Source organism: Heteronotia binoei, chromosome 12, assembly GCF_032191835.1.
Source record: "Heteronotia binoei isolate CCM8104 ecotype False Entrance Well chromosome 12, APGP_CSIRO_Hbin_v1, whole genome shotgun sequence".
Taxonomy (NCBI): Eukaryota; Metazoa; Chordata; class Lepidosauria; order Squamata; family Gekkonidae; genus Heteronotia; species Heteronotia binoei.
This window is the reverse complement of record NC_083234.1, coordinates 73,980,437-73,996,403: the sequence shown is the minus strand read 5'-3', so window position 1 is coordinate 73,996,403 and position 15,967 is coordinate 73,980,437. Positions and strand designations below refer to the sequence as shown.

The window sequence follows — 15,967 nt, the reverse complement described above, 5'->3', positions numbered from 1 at the left end:
TCCCTGGTGCCAAAAAGGTTGGGAGCCATTGCATTAAGGACTAGCAGGTTTATTATAGTGTAAGGTTTCTACTCCTTGAAGAAAGGTGAAAGCAGGCAGGGAAAGAGTGGATTCATTTGAAATGTGGTGGCAGGGGTGGCATTCTAGCGGGAGCTCCTTTGCATATTAGGCCACACACCTCTGATGTAGCCAATCCTCCATGAGCTTCCAAGGCTCTTGTTTGTAAGCTCTTGGAGGATTGGCTACATCAGGGGGGTGCGGCCTAATATGCAAAGGAGCTCCTGCTAGAATCCCACCCCTACCATGGATTGCCAAAAAGACAAAGAAAGAGGTTCTAGATCCAATCAAGCCTGAACTTTCCCAAGAAGCTAAAACGACTAAACTGAGGCTATCACGTTTGGGTCATGAGACGACGAGTCCCTGGGAAAGACAGTAATGCTAGGAGAAGGCAACAGGAGAAGAGGGAGACCCAGCATGAGATGGAGGGACTCAGCCAAGGAAGCCCCGCCCCTCGGTTTGCAAGACCTGAGCAAGGCTGTTACGGAGTGGATGTTTTGGAGGTCATCCGTTCATAGGGTCTCTGTAAGTCTGAAGCAACTTGACAGCAGTTAACACACACACACACACAAACCTTCCTGGAGGCCTCTTCATTGCAGAGCGGACAGTAGCCCCCTGGCGAGGCAGGTAAGGGAGTGTTTAATCCCAAATGAAGTAGGGGTGGGGGAGCCCCTCCTCACAGCAGCGAGCGCTGGATCCTTTGAACAGAGTTCCTGCAAAGCACCGAAGTTTCCCAGGTGACAGCGAAAGGGCTTTTTACCGTCCCTTTGCGTGTCAACACCTTCAAAGTACCCGTGACCGTGTGCTTTGGGGGACGGAACATCTAGGCTCCTGTGTGCCTGTTGCCGGATCGACATCTTTATGCCTGGGATGCAAGTGCGCAGGGGTGTCGTATGTGTGAGAGAGAGACACGGTGCAGGTGTGGCTTCATGCATCTTACAGTCCAGCCCGTGTTGTAAGTGTGCAGTCCTAGCCGGGAGATTAACCCAGCTGAGGCCGTAGGGCCTTATGCGTGCTCGTGTGGCTGTGGCTGGAAGTGCCGACCTGCGTTGCGTGTGCGCGCATGTTAAATGTCAGTCGTTTGCAAGGGCGAGGACGTGCGTGTCTCACTCTCCGGACAGCCCGCGTGGCTCTCTGCTTCCAACTGTCTGAACAGCCATGTTGCTCTCGTGTTGTCTTTCAGAATCACTATCAGTGACCCTTGAGGACTGGCAGCTACGGTACGTTCTTCACTCTCAGTCGCCCTGCCCCCAGCTTTGGTGATGCATGAATTGGTGTTAGTGTTCTTCCTGCCCCCTTCCATCCCCATCTCCTCTCCCCCCATTCTGCCACTCGCCTCTCCTAGAGAACTCTCACACCACTCCGTAAATGTCTTTGTCTGCGTGACTGAATCCTGCCGATTCCCTGTCTGATAGAGAGTCGTAGTCAAAACGTAGTGAACCTTTAAGCTGCAAATTTCTTTTCATTAGATTTTAAATTCTGGTATGACGGCAGCAGGGCTTCTTTTGAGCAGAAACGCACAGGAACGTAGTTCTGGCTGGCTCGGTGTGAGGGGGTGTGGCCTAATATGCAAAAGAGTTCCTGCTGGGCTTTTACGACAAAAAAAAGCCCTGCGGGGCAGCAATTAAATACTGTAGGTGTGGCACATGAGAGTGAGTGGAGGTGGGGAAGAGGTCTGTTGTCCGTCTAGCTTGTAACTGTTGACTCTGACTGGCAGCTGCTGTCCAATGAGATTGCAATGGATCAGCAAAAAAAAAAGTGCGGGAGCCAGAGTGCAGGCACAGGAATGAAAAGTCAAAAGGACCGCTGACTATGACCAATAAATGTCACTCATGTATCTTAAAAACATTAGATAGCAGTTTATTCTGTACAAAAGTCCAACCTATCTTGTTTGGCTTGTGGTCAGAACCAAAATAGTATAATAACAGCACAATAAGATAAGTCCCAACTTTCAATAGTCTCACTCTAATAATTTCTGTTGTCCAATGATTTATAATGTCCAATCAGACGTGCAGTTCTGAAAAAGAGTGGACTATGCAGACTCTTGAAAATGACCCGTTCTCCGGATGAGAAATGTCAAGACTGTATCTTATTCTTGTAAGTTATTCTTGCTGTCCCTCTGTGCCATCTGGATTTTTGGCTGATGGAACAATGGGGGAAATTAGGGAAGGTCCATACTTGCCCTGTGCAATTCCTGTTTGTCCCAGCACTCAAGAAGAAACTTATTGATGGATTGTATTTTGTGAATTTGATTGGCCCAACCCATCAGATTCCAGTTGGATGCATCCATTTGGGTGGGAAACATCAGATAACCTGATCATTGCCTCATGGAAATACGTGGTCAGTGGAAATGCCCTCCTCTGCGCCATGGTTCCATCACACTTAAATGGTGACTGTCAAATTGGAACCAGAAGTGAGAGGTGTGTGTCACTCCATCCCTTTTCATCTCTGGGGGTTTGTCTGCCATTCCCATTCTGACAGTCTTTAATACACCCCAAGTTTGCACCTCAGGGATGGGGACTCCAACTCACCAGGGCTTTTTTTTTGTAGCAGAAACTCCTTTGCATATTAGGCCACACCCCCTGATGTAGCCAATCCTCTAAGAGCTTATAGGTGTCAAGCATGCATATTTCTAAGCACAATGGTGGGTTCTTAGACAGAAAGGAGACCGTTAGTATCCACTGCCTCCCTCCCTTTTTCCCAAAGGTTGGGCAAATAGTAAATCCATCTTGCCCAAGGATGTTTACGCTGCAGCCTGGCTGTGAGGTGCCTCTCCCCCACATTCACACAGACAGTTCTTATCAGGTCTGGAAGAAGTGTGAGAAACGGAGATGTTTTTAATAATCTACATTCCTTAGTAATAAACTAGATACTTAGTACTAACCTTTGAACCCGTGACTCAAAACGCATCTGTATGTTATCTTTTTAACTAATCCTATATAGTAACAATATAATCACGTATACGTCATGACTTCCAAGGATTCTGTCCTTGGTAAAGCTTCAGAGTTTCTACAACAAAGCAACTTTTGATTTCACAACAAAAGACTGATTATTGAGAAATATCGATGCTTGACATTAGGGCTCTTGGTACAGGGCCTGCTATAAGCTCCCAGAGGATTGGCTACATCAGAGGGGTGTGGCCTAATGTGCAAAGGAGTTCCTACTACAAAAAAAGCCCTGGAACTCACCAAGCGCTGTAGAAGGGCCACTTCTGCTGCCCGCTGGGAAACGCAGCATCAAAATTTGAAACAAAAGAGCAGCTCTCCGCTTTCCTTGCTTTTCCAAGCGCTTTCCCTCTCACAGACCGGCAGCACTAGAATGTCCCATGTGCTTTTGAGTATTGCCTCTTCCTACTCCAGTTGCTTTAACCTAAATTCTTCCTTGATATTAGACAAGGATCACAACCCAAAAGGGCTCCAGCAGCAGCCCCCAGGCCGCACAGCAATATGCTGTTGACACTTGTTTTGTGGGTGTAGCTAAATGATTGTTTCGGATTGTGATCCTTTTAGTTGGCCAGCTAGGTGCTTTATGTGGCTTGATATGAGCTGCCCCTCCATGGTGCATAGATGCTGTAGTTCCTGAACTCCATACAGGGGAGGTTCTGTTGGATTTGTTCTTAAACTGGTAATTCCAGTGCCAGCCCCTTGCAGCAAAATGAAACAGAAGTCCAGTGACGCCTTAAAGACAAACACTATTTATCCCAGTATAAGCTTTCACAAGACAGCAGTTAGTCTCATAGAAGCTCATACTGGAAGAGATCTCTTTAGTTTTTAAGGTGCCACTGAATTTTTGTTTCGTTTCCCTAAATATAGTAACCTTCCCTTTAAAACATTATTGATTTGTTCTAAGTGCCTTCACAGCCATAGATGGAATGTAGCTCAGATTAATCCATTTTGCAAAATCAGCACCAGGTATCAAAACCAACAGTTAATATCCATTGTGCCTATTTGAATGTTTGTTGTAGCCATGCTGCAGTCAAACTGTGTAGATAAATATATAGTGATCCAGTTTTACATCTACACCATAAGGTCAAATCTGGCTCGTTTGCCATGGCTACCCTCAGAATCCTGGGAATTGTAGTCTAGTGGAAGTGTTGAACCTCCATGAGATGTCTCCTGCCCCACCCTTCGTGGAACTATTGCTGGGAGCAATGTTCCCTCTAAGCTGCAGAGTCTTGTGAGCAAAAAATTCTACTTTGTGAGCTACTGGCATTAAAGTTGTGAGTGACTGCATAAATTAGTGTGCTCTGGGGTCATTCTTCCTGAGCTGAGACAAAAATGTGTGAACTGGAGGCTAAATATCTGTGGGTTAGCTCACGCTCACTCAGCTTAAAGAGAACACTGGTTGGGAGCTATAATGATCTGGCTTCAAACTGATTTCACTTGGTAATGTAGACAGGGCCAATAATAATAAGATATTGGATTTATATCCCACCCTCCACTCCGAATTTCCGAGTCTCAGCAGCTCACAATCTCCTTTACCTTCCTCCCCCACAACAGACACCCTGTGAGGTGGGTGGGGCTGGAGAGGGCTCTCACAGCAGCTGCCCTTTCAAGGACAACCTCTGCCAGAGCTAAGGCTGACCCAAGGCCCTGCTAGCAGCTGCAGGTGGAGGAGTGGGGACTCAAACCTGGTTCTTCCAGATAAGAGTCTGCACACTTAACCGCTACATCAAACTGGCAATAACTGGGTATACATGTTCTGGCAGTGGTTCAATATATCCTGGTTTGGGGGATGGGGGGGGGGATTGATTGTAAGGCAACCGCAACAATCAAGCCAGATTTATTTAAATTTACAGCATAATGATGAAGGGCCAAAGATACAACTCACCATGAACACAGCACACCCAAAAGCTTCAGAAGAATTCCATAATCGTTTTGTGCAGCACACGAACGGCTGCATTAGCATGTTAAGGTCTGAAAAATGTTTGAGTCCAGTGACGCTTTCAAGACCAACAAAGTTTTATTCGAGGTACAGGCTTTAGTGTGCATGCACACTGCTACCAAAGTATGCATGCACATGAAACCTTATACCAAAATTAAACTTTGTTTGCATCAAAATAACAGGAGGTCCCAGCTTCACTGTCTTGGGCAGGCCACGCCTGGAATACTATTCTGCAGTTCTGGAGGCCACACTTCCAAAAAGAAGTGGATAAAATCAAGCGGGTGCAGAAGAGAGCATCGCGGATGATCAAGGGCCTGGGGGAAGAAGCAGGGCTTTTTTTTTTTTGAGCAGGAACTCACAGGAATGCAGTCCCGGCTGGCTTGGCGTTAGGGAGTGTGGCCTGATATGCAAATGAGTTACTGCTGGGCTTTTCCTACAAAAAAGCCTGGTGTGAAACAATGGTGATGTCAGGGGGTGTGGCCTAATATGGAAATTAGTTCCTGCTGGGCTTTTTCTACCAAAAAAGCCCAGGGAAGAACCCTCTGAGGAAAGGCTGAGGGCCTTGGGAATGTTCAGTCTGGAGAAGAGGAGATTGAGGTGGGACATGACTGCTCTCTTTAAATATCTGAAAGGCTATCATTTAGAGGAGGGCAAGGAGCTGTTCCACTCCGCAGCTGAAGATAAGGCCCAAAGCCATGGGCTCAAATTGCAAGCAGAAAGGCTGGATATTAGGGGAAACTTTTTTACTGTCATAGTAGTTCAGAGGTGGAAGCAGCTGCCTAGGAAGGTGGGAAGCTCCCCTTCATTGGCAGTCTTCAAACCTGGCTGGATGATGATTTGTCGGAGACGCGTTAGGCTGATCCTGCGTGGAGCAGGGGGTTGGACTAGATGGTCTGTATGGCCCCTTCCAACTCTTCTATGATTCTGTGGTTCCATTTGTTGGTCTCAAAGGTGCCCCTGGGCTCAAACTTTACCCTGCTGCTTCAGATCAACGCAGCTGCCCACCTGAATAATCTGTTTTAATCGTTCTTAAAATGGTAGCCATTTTAAAAGCAGATTTCTTTTAATTTGTGCGTCCTTTCTGGTGCCTGATAATTCACAGATTCTGTTTGGTACATCCATTTCGAGAGAAGACAGCTTGCGTTGACTTCACATAAAGATGGTGTATGTGGGGTGTGTGTGTGACCATACGGGAAGTTGCTAGCCAGATCTCAGAAGAATCAAAGAGCTGGGGGGCCAGACAGGCAAGCCTGTTCTTCAGCTAAAAATACACATTGCTGATTCAGCGACACAGATTTTATGAGTTAGCTGCACACCTTTATTAGATAATATAAGAGAAGCCATGTTGGATCAGGCCAGTGGGCCATCGTTGAGTATCTGGGACTCTGGGGGGCTGTTTTTTGAGGTAGAAGCACCAAAATTTCAGCATAGCATCTTGTGCCTCTCCTCAACACCCTCCCCCCTGCCCAAGTTTCAAAAAGTTTGGACCAGGGGTCCAATTCTATGAGCCCCAAAAGAGGGTGCTCCTATCCTCCATTATTTCCAATGGAAGGATAGCATTTAAAAGGAGAGCAGTCCCTTTAAAAGTGATGGCCAGAACTCCCTTTGGAGTTCAGTCATGCTTGCCACAACCTTACACCTGGCTCCACCCCCAGAGTCCCCAGATATTTCCTGAATTGGACCTGGCAACTCTATTGTAGCCGCTACCACATCTTGCAGCAGTGAATTTCACATGTTAATTACTGTTTGGGTGGAGGAATGTGATACGATTCAAAGTAATTCAGGTTGGAATTTTTTGAAGCATAGGGAAAAAAATGGGGAGGATTTTCATGCTCTCCTCCCCTCTGTAACCATGAGGGCTAGAATTATTTTTGGTTTTGAAAGTGTGAGCCTCAGAAAGCTGCCACGTTGCACTGTGGAGTTGTGTGCGGATCTTTCTTGAAGTGGTTACCAGCAAGGTGTGTGAAGATGGCGAGCTGGGGGGGACTGGCGTGCATGCAATAGCGGGACTTAGCAAAGAGCATTTTATCAAAGTGTGAATCTGAAATGTTGGGGAACCCTCCTTTTTAGAAGCACAGGCCCAGGGTGGCGCTTATCTCCTGCGAGGGTCCGTTCAGATCAGTTGACAAGGCAGAATTAGGGGAGGCCAATGGTAAAAAGGTGGGCACGGAAGTCCTCCACATCTCTCTGTATCATCCTCCAGTGGCCTGGTAGCTGGCTTCTACCTTGTGGTGAAACTGTGCATGTCGCAGCTCAGTGGGCTGTAACATGGTCATCCATTGCAGTAGTTGTTTGGCAGTGTTGCTTCTGGGGAGGGGGGATAATTTCTCTCCCGCTTCCAACCAGCCCTCCTCCATCACAACTGCTCAGCCGTCGTCTACCGAGCAGCTCCACTTCAGCTGCCCGATGGCATCTTGAGGACTCCTCTTTGGAGCAGGCCTTTTTGAGGGGGGCTGGTTCTCGCTCTGTGCTTCCTTCTGGGACTCGCTGTTAGGAAATGCTGCCTGCCCAGAGACTGGATCCCAAAACACGCCGAGGAAATCAGTAATACGTAAGCATTTGACACATATTGGCTGATTCGTCAGACTGTTGTTAATCCCTGGAGAAAGTAAGGTCAGTCGGCATTTTTGGCTACAAGTAACGTGGGTTGCAAAACCAACCCTCATTGCTGGGATTGCCTCACTGTTTCACTACAGTCAGGGTTTTTTTTGTAGCAGGAACTCCTTTGCATATTAGACCACATGCCTCTGATGTAGGGCCTACTGTAAGCTCCAAGAGGATTGGCTACATCAGGGGGCGTGGCCTAATATGCAAATGAACTCCTGCTACAAAAAAAAAAAGCCCTGACTACAGTTAGCACCTCCCAGGCAAATTGAGGCTGTTGTACCTTAAGAACTCGGCTGCAGGGCTGGAATGGGGCAGATAAACTCTGTTCCTTCCATGGATGCCCTCTAGAAAAGAAAGGGAAGTGCAAGGTAGTTATACAGCTTCAATAGCTTGCTGGCTGTAAATTCTACACCCATTGCAGCCAATGCCAGCTTTAGATACTTTAAAGTGACCTTGTTTTGATCAGGTTTTCTTAAGATGGACCATGACACCCCACTTTCCTTCTCAGTGGGAAGATAAGCCCTTTGCAACACTGTTCCCCCTTCCTCCATTTTAACCTGTGAAAGAAGAAGGTATTGAGCCTTAGAGAAGATTTATATCCTGCCCTCCACTCTGAATTTCAGCATCTCACAATCTCCTTTATCTTCCTCCCCCGCAACAGACACCCTGTGAAGTGGGTGGGGCTGAGAGGGCTCTCCCAGAAGCTGCCCTTTGAAGGACAACTCCTACGAGAGCTATGGCTGACCCAAGGCCATTCCAGCAGGTGCAAGTGGAGGAGTGGGGAATCAAACCCGGTTCTCCCAGATAAGAGTCCACACACTTGACTGCTACCCCAAACTGCTGTCGTGACTGACCCACGGTTATGCAGCAGGCTTCCATGGCAGAGTGGAGATTCAAACCTGAGTTTCCCAGATCCTAGTTAGACACTCTAACCACTACACCACAGCGGCTTGAGTTTATGCATTAAAAACTGAAAGCACATAAAACAGGGTAGGAGAATATTCCCAAGAAAGTGCTTTCACATTCATCATTTTTGATGAAGCGTGCTCTGCTATTTTATATGTAGGATTACCACATAACGTAACAATTATTTAATTCTTCCACAAAGATGCTTTTTGTGTGAGAACTCATGGCTAGTGCTCTACTAGGGTATGTCCGTGAGGACCCTATTTACAGGGAGCCAAACCATAATATCCTTAGGCCACTGCGGTCTCCTGCTTACCCATGTGACAGATTTATTGGCGTCCACGGTGAGACCATGCTCAAGGCAGATTATAGGAAATTCAGCAGCAACTACATTGTTTCCCGTTGATTAATTCATAGCAGTTGGGTCAGCAAAGGGTGAATACTCCGAAAGAATTACAAAAAAAACAACAAAATTTAAAAAACGCCCGTTTGCAAGGTTCCAGCTCACTCTAGGCTTATCCAACAGTTGTGCCCCCCCCCCCATTGGTTGCAGCAAAGTGGTTAAACTGCCAACAGGACTCGTGCCGATTTCGCCATAAGCATGACCAAGCAGCTTCTCTCACCCTGTCAGAAAAGCCATTTGAGGGCTTCCTGAGAGCTCAGTCCATTTGGGCCAAGTGGAACTTTGCCTAGCTGCCACGCTCAAAACGTCTCCGGTCGACACGTTCTCGGCCACTAGGGCAAGCTGGGCCAGCTCCAGGCCAGCCGGCAGTCTCTGCAACAGCCCTTCCCAGAGGACGCCCACTCATCCTGTGTGACATTGCTTTTTCCACTCGCTTGGTACAGTCGCATCACAGTTTGTTGTGCTCCATGCTTCTCGACGCTCAGCCGGCCCCCAGCACCGCCTTCCCAGCAGACAGCTTCGATTGGAGATGATCCACTAACAATAAATCCTGGAAATCCAGTAAATCTGCCCCCAAACAGTGGATATTTAAAAAAAAAAAATGAGCCACGGTGCTGGCTAGGGTGATGTGGAGAAGCATGCCTGATTGTGAATGGCCACCATGCTAACTTCAGTGTGTCTGTTCTCGTCTTTTTTTCTCTCTCTCTGCTCCCACAGCCGGAAGGGCCCCGCCTCACCTACTCGACCCACCATAATCCGACCAGCTGAACCGTCCCTCTTAGATTTATAACCTGAGGCCTGTAGGCAGCTGGCGACAAGCACCGCACTTGGCTTCCCTGCCCGCCCCAGCTGCCCAGCTCCCGTTCCTCACAGGCACCCCCATGCTCCTTCCCCCCCTTCCCCCCATGTCATTAAAACTGCTCGTTAGTGATTGAGCAACTTCTGTTGTCTTCTCGTGCGTCCTGTATTGCTTCGTGAGTGTAGAATAGTCCTAGTTCAGTGGCATGGGGACTTGGAAGGACACGAGCTCTTCGGAGCGTCACGTTACAGGAGCATCGCTGCGCACCAAAAAACGGCAGCTGCCGCCAACCAGCCGCTCAGCCTCTGCCGGCCTGTCCTGCGCAAGCAACCGCGTCCTGCCTGCCTTTGTAGCGTCTAGCACGCATCTGTAGCAATTTTTTTCCTCTGTAGTTGAGAAAACAAAACAAAATCTCTGGGCGAGGAAACATACTGTCACAAAAAAAATGTGTAACGTTCTTGGTAACCAAGGTAATACGTCTGGTACGTGGGTTCAATTTAAAGTGCAAAATTTTCAGAAGAGTGGCCAGCCCCTCCTTCATCCAAGAGAGCAATAATGCCATTGGGGAGGGACATCGAAGACCTTTGCCGACATCTTGGAGTACAAGGAACCGGTTCAATGGGCTGCCCTCCGCAGTAGCAGAGTGGGGGGGATAAGAGCCACTTGCTCACCACATAGAACTGACTTTTCCCAAACCAGGAGAGGGAGAAACACTAGGAGAATTTTATTATACTTCCTCTTTGGCAAAAAACTGGACAAGCTGATATTTGCCAAGAAGGTCTGCTGCGTAAAATGTTTGATTGCAACCACCTTTGCTTTAAAAGATGGGAGGAAAGCACACGAGGCATTGGGGGGTCTTGAATATCCTGGTGGTTCTAATATTTACTACGTGCATGCAGCTGGTACATATATATATATGTGTGTGGGGGGGGAAATGTCACTGTGATTGCTGACTCATCCTCTTAACTGGATTCTTTATGTATACACTGGGGAATTAATGCAACTATGGTGAAATAACTCAACACGTGCTGACCCTTATCCCAAACCAAGTTGAACTATTCTTTTTGTAAGTCTCTTGATTCAACCCCACTTACGGTTTAAGTTCTTTTACCCCAGTGCTGTTGGCTTTTGATTTCTGTTTGGAGAATCTTTTCTATGCCAAGTTCTGATGTGAGTTTCTTTCCATATTTTTAACTATTGTTTTACTTTTTTTTTGTCTTGCTCCCTTTTCTCTTCCTTTGTCATTTTTTATTTTGTGTGTTCTTGTCTCTTACATTCCAGCCGCCCTGGCAAAGCTAGCCCCTCCCGCCCGGAGAGTCCAAAGCCACCATTTGACATGTAACTTCTGCTCCCTCTGAAATCCATCCTTTTATCTGCCTCTTAGCTGTTCTGTCCTGGAATGGTCCGACGCACATCTTAAAAAACACGGCTTTGTTCTGTCGTAGCTTGTGGCTTGCACATATCAGACGTGACTCTAGTGAAACTGGTTTCTTCCTTCCTTCCAGTTGCTTTAACGGAATAAAAATTGAGTTATATTGTAGTAATGAGAAACATATCTTTACTGTTATATAAATATCTATAAATATATATATATATATAAAGATCTAAATCTATATGGTGTCCAGAAGTTTTAAAAGCCTTTAATGCTTCTGATGTTGATTTTAGCAAATACTTGACTAGGAAGAGTCGATATACGTACACACGTGCACCCAACTGAGACTCAGCAGCAAAGCCTGAGATGAATTCTCCGCTGCATGGAGTTGGGTTATTTTGTTGCCCCCAAATTGTGGGTGAATCTTCGCAGTGCTGGTAGTACCTGTGATGCTGTCTGTGATCTGTCAACTCTTGTTCACTGGCTGAAATAAACTATCATTTCTGTACAATGGAGGACTCCGTGACTAGAAATAAAAGTATCTCACTCCATGCTTTCGGGCTCTTACATTTAATGCTTTTCTGATACTGTGGCCAAGGAACTTTCACGTCCTGAATTGCTTGTGCCTCCAAAGTGGTGCCAAACGGTACAGAGCGTAAGCAGGAGTAATGGTGGGGGGGGGAAGTCCTGTTTACACACACACACAGGTTCTCCATATGAAGGTCTTTAAAAAGTGAGGTGCTATAATCCACTGAAGCTATTCATAATCACTGCAGCGTTTGTAACTGACGTTCTAGAAGTGGAAGTCCAACTGGATTCCACTCACCATTTCTCTCATCTGTTTCTCACCAAGAGATGACTTGGCAGTCAATGCACAGTGCAATAGTTTTGTGAGTTGCTGTTGCTTAGCAGTTCACCGAGAGCGGGCCCAGCCAAAGTTTTCACTACCAAACAGCTTGAGGGCCTTTGACTCAAGAGTGCACGATGTCCAGTTTGGGACATTTGGAAAGTCCGCTTTCCCCCGCCCTTCAGAGTAACTCTGCACCCCTTCCCCCAAAATATGTACGCAGTGAGGCATCAAGAGGCTGATACGGAAGTTGAAAGTTCATGACACTCTCATCTACAAACACATATTTGCTCCTATGCTGGTTACACAAGGTGCTTATTTTCTGGCTTTCATGCTTGAAAAAGCACAGAGGCAGATGAACAGACTGAAACGGGTATCCCGAATAATCAACATTCAAAAGGAAGGACATGTTTTTCTGCCCCCGTTCCTATGGAGTGCTAAAAGAACTGTACATGAGCAATCACATGAGCAAAGGGCCTTTCTTCAAAACATAAGAGGGTCATACCAAGTGTGCTCGGTGGAACAGGTTTATTCAGAAAGAACAAATTTATAACAGGATTAAATTATTTCTGCAGTAGAATGCAAGATTTCTCTAATAATCTTTTTTTTTTCCTTTCACATTCCTGGAAACCAGACACCCAATAAATATTTAATAATGTTTCATATTAAATCACATTCCTGCCCCCACCCCACTGGTTGAAGTTAGATCATTTTTATAATACAAGATTATGAGCAACCTTCCAGCAACCAGAAACGCTGCCGAAGGGTTTTTCTTCTCTTTATTCAAGATATATACAAAATGTTACACAGATACACTATGTACACGCTAACTCGTGCAAATGGGAGCTTGCAGGCCTGCTTTGCTGTTGCCCCAACACAACGCACTGAGCAGTAACACTGTCAAGATCAGGGCTGCGTCCATTCCATTAATGTCTCTCCTCTGTTCCCCATCTGAGGGACAGCCAGAGACATTCAAACTCTCCAGAGCCTGGAAGAATGCAGTGATTTAGTCTTCATCTGACTGCTAGAAGACTGGACCAGGGATGGGGAGGAAGAGATATATTTTTAAAGAAACTTCCCCGTGTGCTTTTTGGCTCTAGATGGATGGGAGGAAAAGCTCTGATCAAAATGGAAGAATCAAATCACATCAGCAATCAGCAGAACACTTTAGAGGGAAGAGCGAAGCACCAGCATCATCTGTCTTACACCTTTCCCTCCAGGCAGAACCACCGTGACAGTCACATCACTGGTCCACCACTTTTACTGCCTATGTGCAAATGTACAGAGATAGTACCCATCTCTTACAGCTGGCCTCCTCTAGAGGATTCTGGTTATCCTTGGGTCATGTTCTTGAGTCTGGCCCTCCCACATGCACACACTCGTGGTGCCTTTTCCACTGAACAGCAACTGTACACGTGACACGTCCCTTCATGCTCCTACGCAGAGGTACTCTGCCTAGTCTTATACCAAAGTCTAACAGGAACAACAATTACCCTAAAGACTCCAATCTCAATTTCAGCATAACCACTGCCCATGAAGGCCAAAAGAAGATCCAGAGAGGGGTAGCTGAAATCCCAGAAGTTATCACAAAAGTCAATTTTTAAAAACTCAGTGATTTGCTTTTTGCTAGGTTTCCCCATATTTAAAAATAAATAAATTAAATCTAACAAAAGGACAGCAAAGTATGTAGCCTCTGAAAATGCAGGCCCTGTTTTCACAGCATGCCCCCTACAAATTAATGCACACCCACTAATCCAAAGCCCCCCGCCCCGAAAGAGGTCAGTGGGGAAGGCTGTCCGTCAAACTGCCCCGCCTGTTTTAATCAGAACGAAACAAAAACATTTTGTGGAGCTTGTCTAGAAAGTCAGCTGATCAACCTGGGATAGGGAGAACCAGAGGCAGGTGGCTGACACAACCGATGCAGTAAAGTGGAAGGAGCCAAGCCCCATGTTGAGAAACCAGCAGTCGATCCAAATCCAAACCATCCAGATGCAGAATAAATTAGTGGGGTGATGATGGGCATATGGCTATCGCGACCGACATGTGGAACAGAGTCACTGGCCAAGAGAAAGGCTGGCTTGCCAGAAACAGAAGCCAGGAAATCCAAGTGCCCTCCTGGACTTCCCATGCCAGCAGCACACGATCCATTAGGGATGGAACAACGCATGATGCCTGTCATTGGCAGAGGTGGGCAGGGCAGAAAAGCCAGGATGCTTGGTGTCTTGGCAAGCTCTGGGCCGAGGTTAGGAGGCGAATTAAACCACCATGATCTTGACTTCGTCATTCTCGTCGGCCCGGTAGAAGAAAGGGATGCAGGGGTTCTCCAAGAGGGAGCCCAGCCTCTCTCGGGGGTTCTGGATTTCACGCAGAAGCTGCAGGATCTGCTTGGCAGTGGGGTCATGAGGAGCGGGCAGGGGGGGGCCTTGGTCACCAGCCTGGAACGGACGGGATGAAGGGACTGCCGACTCCTGCTCTGGCTCATCTGTCAGACTCACTTCCCGCAACCCTGGAAGCCAAAAGGGAAGACAGGTGATGCTTAGCTTCTAAAAGAATGAAATTCTAGTTTTTGTTATTAAGTTAAAGCTTTCCTGTGCTCCTCAAAGGAGCCTGAGCATCAACTTAACCAGCAAAATTAATCATACTTTGTAAGACTGGAAACACTCGCCAAAATAAGACTGTAAGCAGCCCAGCAGAAACATTAAATACATATTTAAATTTCAAAACCTGTGTAACTTTTGTGAAAATGGATAAAGGGAGACTCCTCCTCCTTTCACTGGGCAGGATACCTAAAGCTGAGGGCCTTTCATGCTCCTAGGTGTTACAGTTCTCATAGGATGCGGCCAAGGCACACATAAGAACATAAGAGAAGCCATATAGGATCAGGCCAATGGCCCATCCGGTCCCACGTTCTGTCACACAGTGGCCAAAATAAACAGGTGCCATCAGGAGGTCCACCAGTGGGGCCAGGACACTAGAAGCCCTCCCACTGTTGCCCCCCAAGCACCAAGAATACAGAGCATCACTGCCCCAGACAGAGAGTTCTATCTATACACTGTGGCTAATAGCCACTGATGGACCTCTGCTCCATATGTTTATCCAATCCCCTCTTGAAGCTGCCTATGTTTGCAGCCACCACCACCTCCTGTGGCAGTGAATTCCATGAATTCCAATTTGGGTGAAGGACTTTGTTTTATCCATTCTAACCCCACTGCTCAGCAAATAATCAGAAGCAGGGCCTGATTTCCTGCCTGGGTCTGGAGTAAGGGGCAGGCATCAGGAGAAGTGGCCCTGCAGGAACCCAGCCCCCGCAGGATGCACAAAAGGTAGAAAATCTTGAATCGGACCTGGAAGCCAGTGGCATGGCACAGATCAAGATGGGTAGCTGTGTTAGTCTGTCTGAGGCAGCAGAGTCCAGCAGCGCCATAAAGACTAACAAAATTTGTGGCAGGGGATGAACTTTTGTGGGATCTCAGGAAATGAGCAGTGACTTCCAAAAGCTCCACCCCTGCCACAAATTGTGTTCGTCTTTGTGGTGCTGCTGGGCTCTTGCTCTTTCCTACTGGCACGGCATGGATTGTCTAGGCATATGCCAGATTTCAGGACTCCTCTAAAAACCCTTTGCCCTAAACTCAGATGCGCAAGGAAGGGTCAGCGTTCCTCTGAGGTGTGGGAAAGGCATTCTATTCTGTGCTTGTTCAGAAGTACACTCCCTTTACTGTAACTTCTCAAGGCCCGACGCTCTGGAAAAGAAACCCAGACGTGGCATAAACCACCTTTCATTCTATAGCAAGGAGCTCTGAAAGAGAAAGAGCAGCCTTACCTTCAACATCTGGAGCATCCAGCTCGAGACGTCTCTCCAGCGTGACCTCAGCATCGCTCCCTGGGCCAGGTTTCAACTCCAGGTTCTGAGCTACCGTCATGTACTTTGTGTACCATTCGTTCCTCTCGCCGACCAATCGCATCACCAGCTCTTGGAGCTCCAGTAGCTTCACCTGCAGCAAAGAGGACAGTAGGGAAGAACGGAACCACCAAGGCCCGCTGGGCCCAAAGACTATGGAAGATGACAAATGTCTCCCCTCTTCCTAAGCTACG

General features: G+C 47.1%; 2 protein-coding genes across 18 annotated transcripts in view; one reads left to right on the top strand and one right to left on the bottom strand.

Moving 5' to 3' along the window:
• DNM1 (dynamin 1) overlaps positions 1-11,579 on the top strand; it is a 224,605-nt gene extending 213,026 nt beyond the window's left edge. For 4 of the 14 annotated variants that reach the window (XM_060251707.1, XM_060251709.1, XM_060251706.1 and 1 more), the window contains one exon: positions 9,575-9,748. In XM_060251707.1, the coding sequence (XP_060107690.1) occupies positions 9,575-9,647 (73 nt within the window). In that variant the 3' untranslated portion in view covers positions 9,648-9,748. Of the gene's footprint in view, positions 1-1,240; positions 1,282-9,574; positions 9,749-10,937 lie in introns of those variants that run through there. The other 10 variants (XM_060251717.1, XM_060251714.1, XM_060251712.1 and 7 more) reach the window with 8 other exon arrangements.
• Positions 11,580-12,386: 807 nt separating this feature from the next.
• Positions 12,387-15,967, bottom strand: part of GOLGA2 (golgin A2) — a 48,624-nt gene continuing 45,043 nt past the window's right edge. For all 4 annotated transcript variants that reach the window (XM_060250500.1, XM_060250501.1, XM_060250502.1 and 1 more), the window contains 2 exons: positions 15,696-15,867; positions 12,387-14,381 (listed from right to left, as the gene is read on the bottom strand). In XM_060250500.1, coding sequence (XP_060106483.1) covers positions 14,131-14,381; positions 15,696-15,867 — 423 coding nt within the window. In that variant the 3' untranslated portion in view covers positions 12,387-14,130. The remainder of the gene's footprint in view (positions 14,382-15,695; positions 15,868-15,967) is intronic.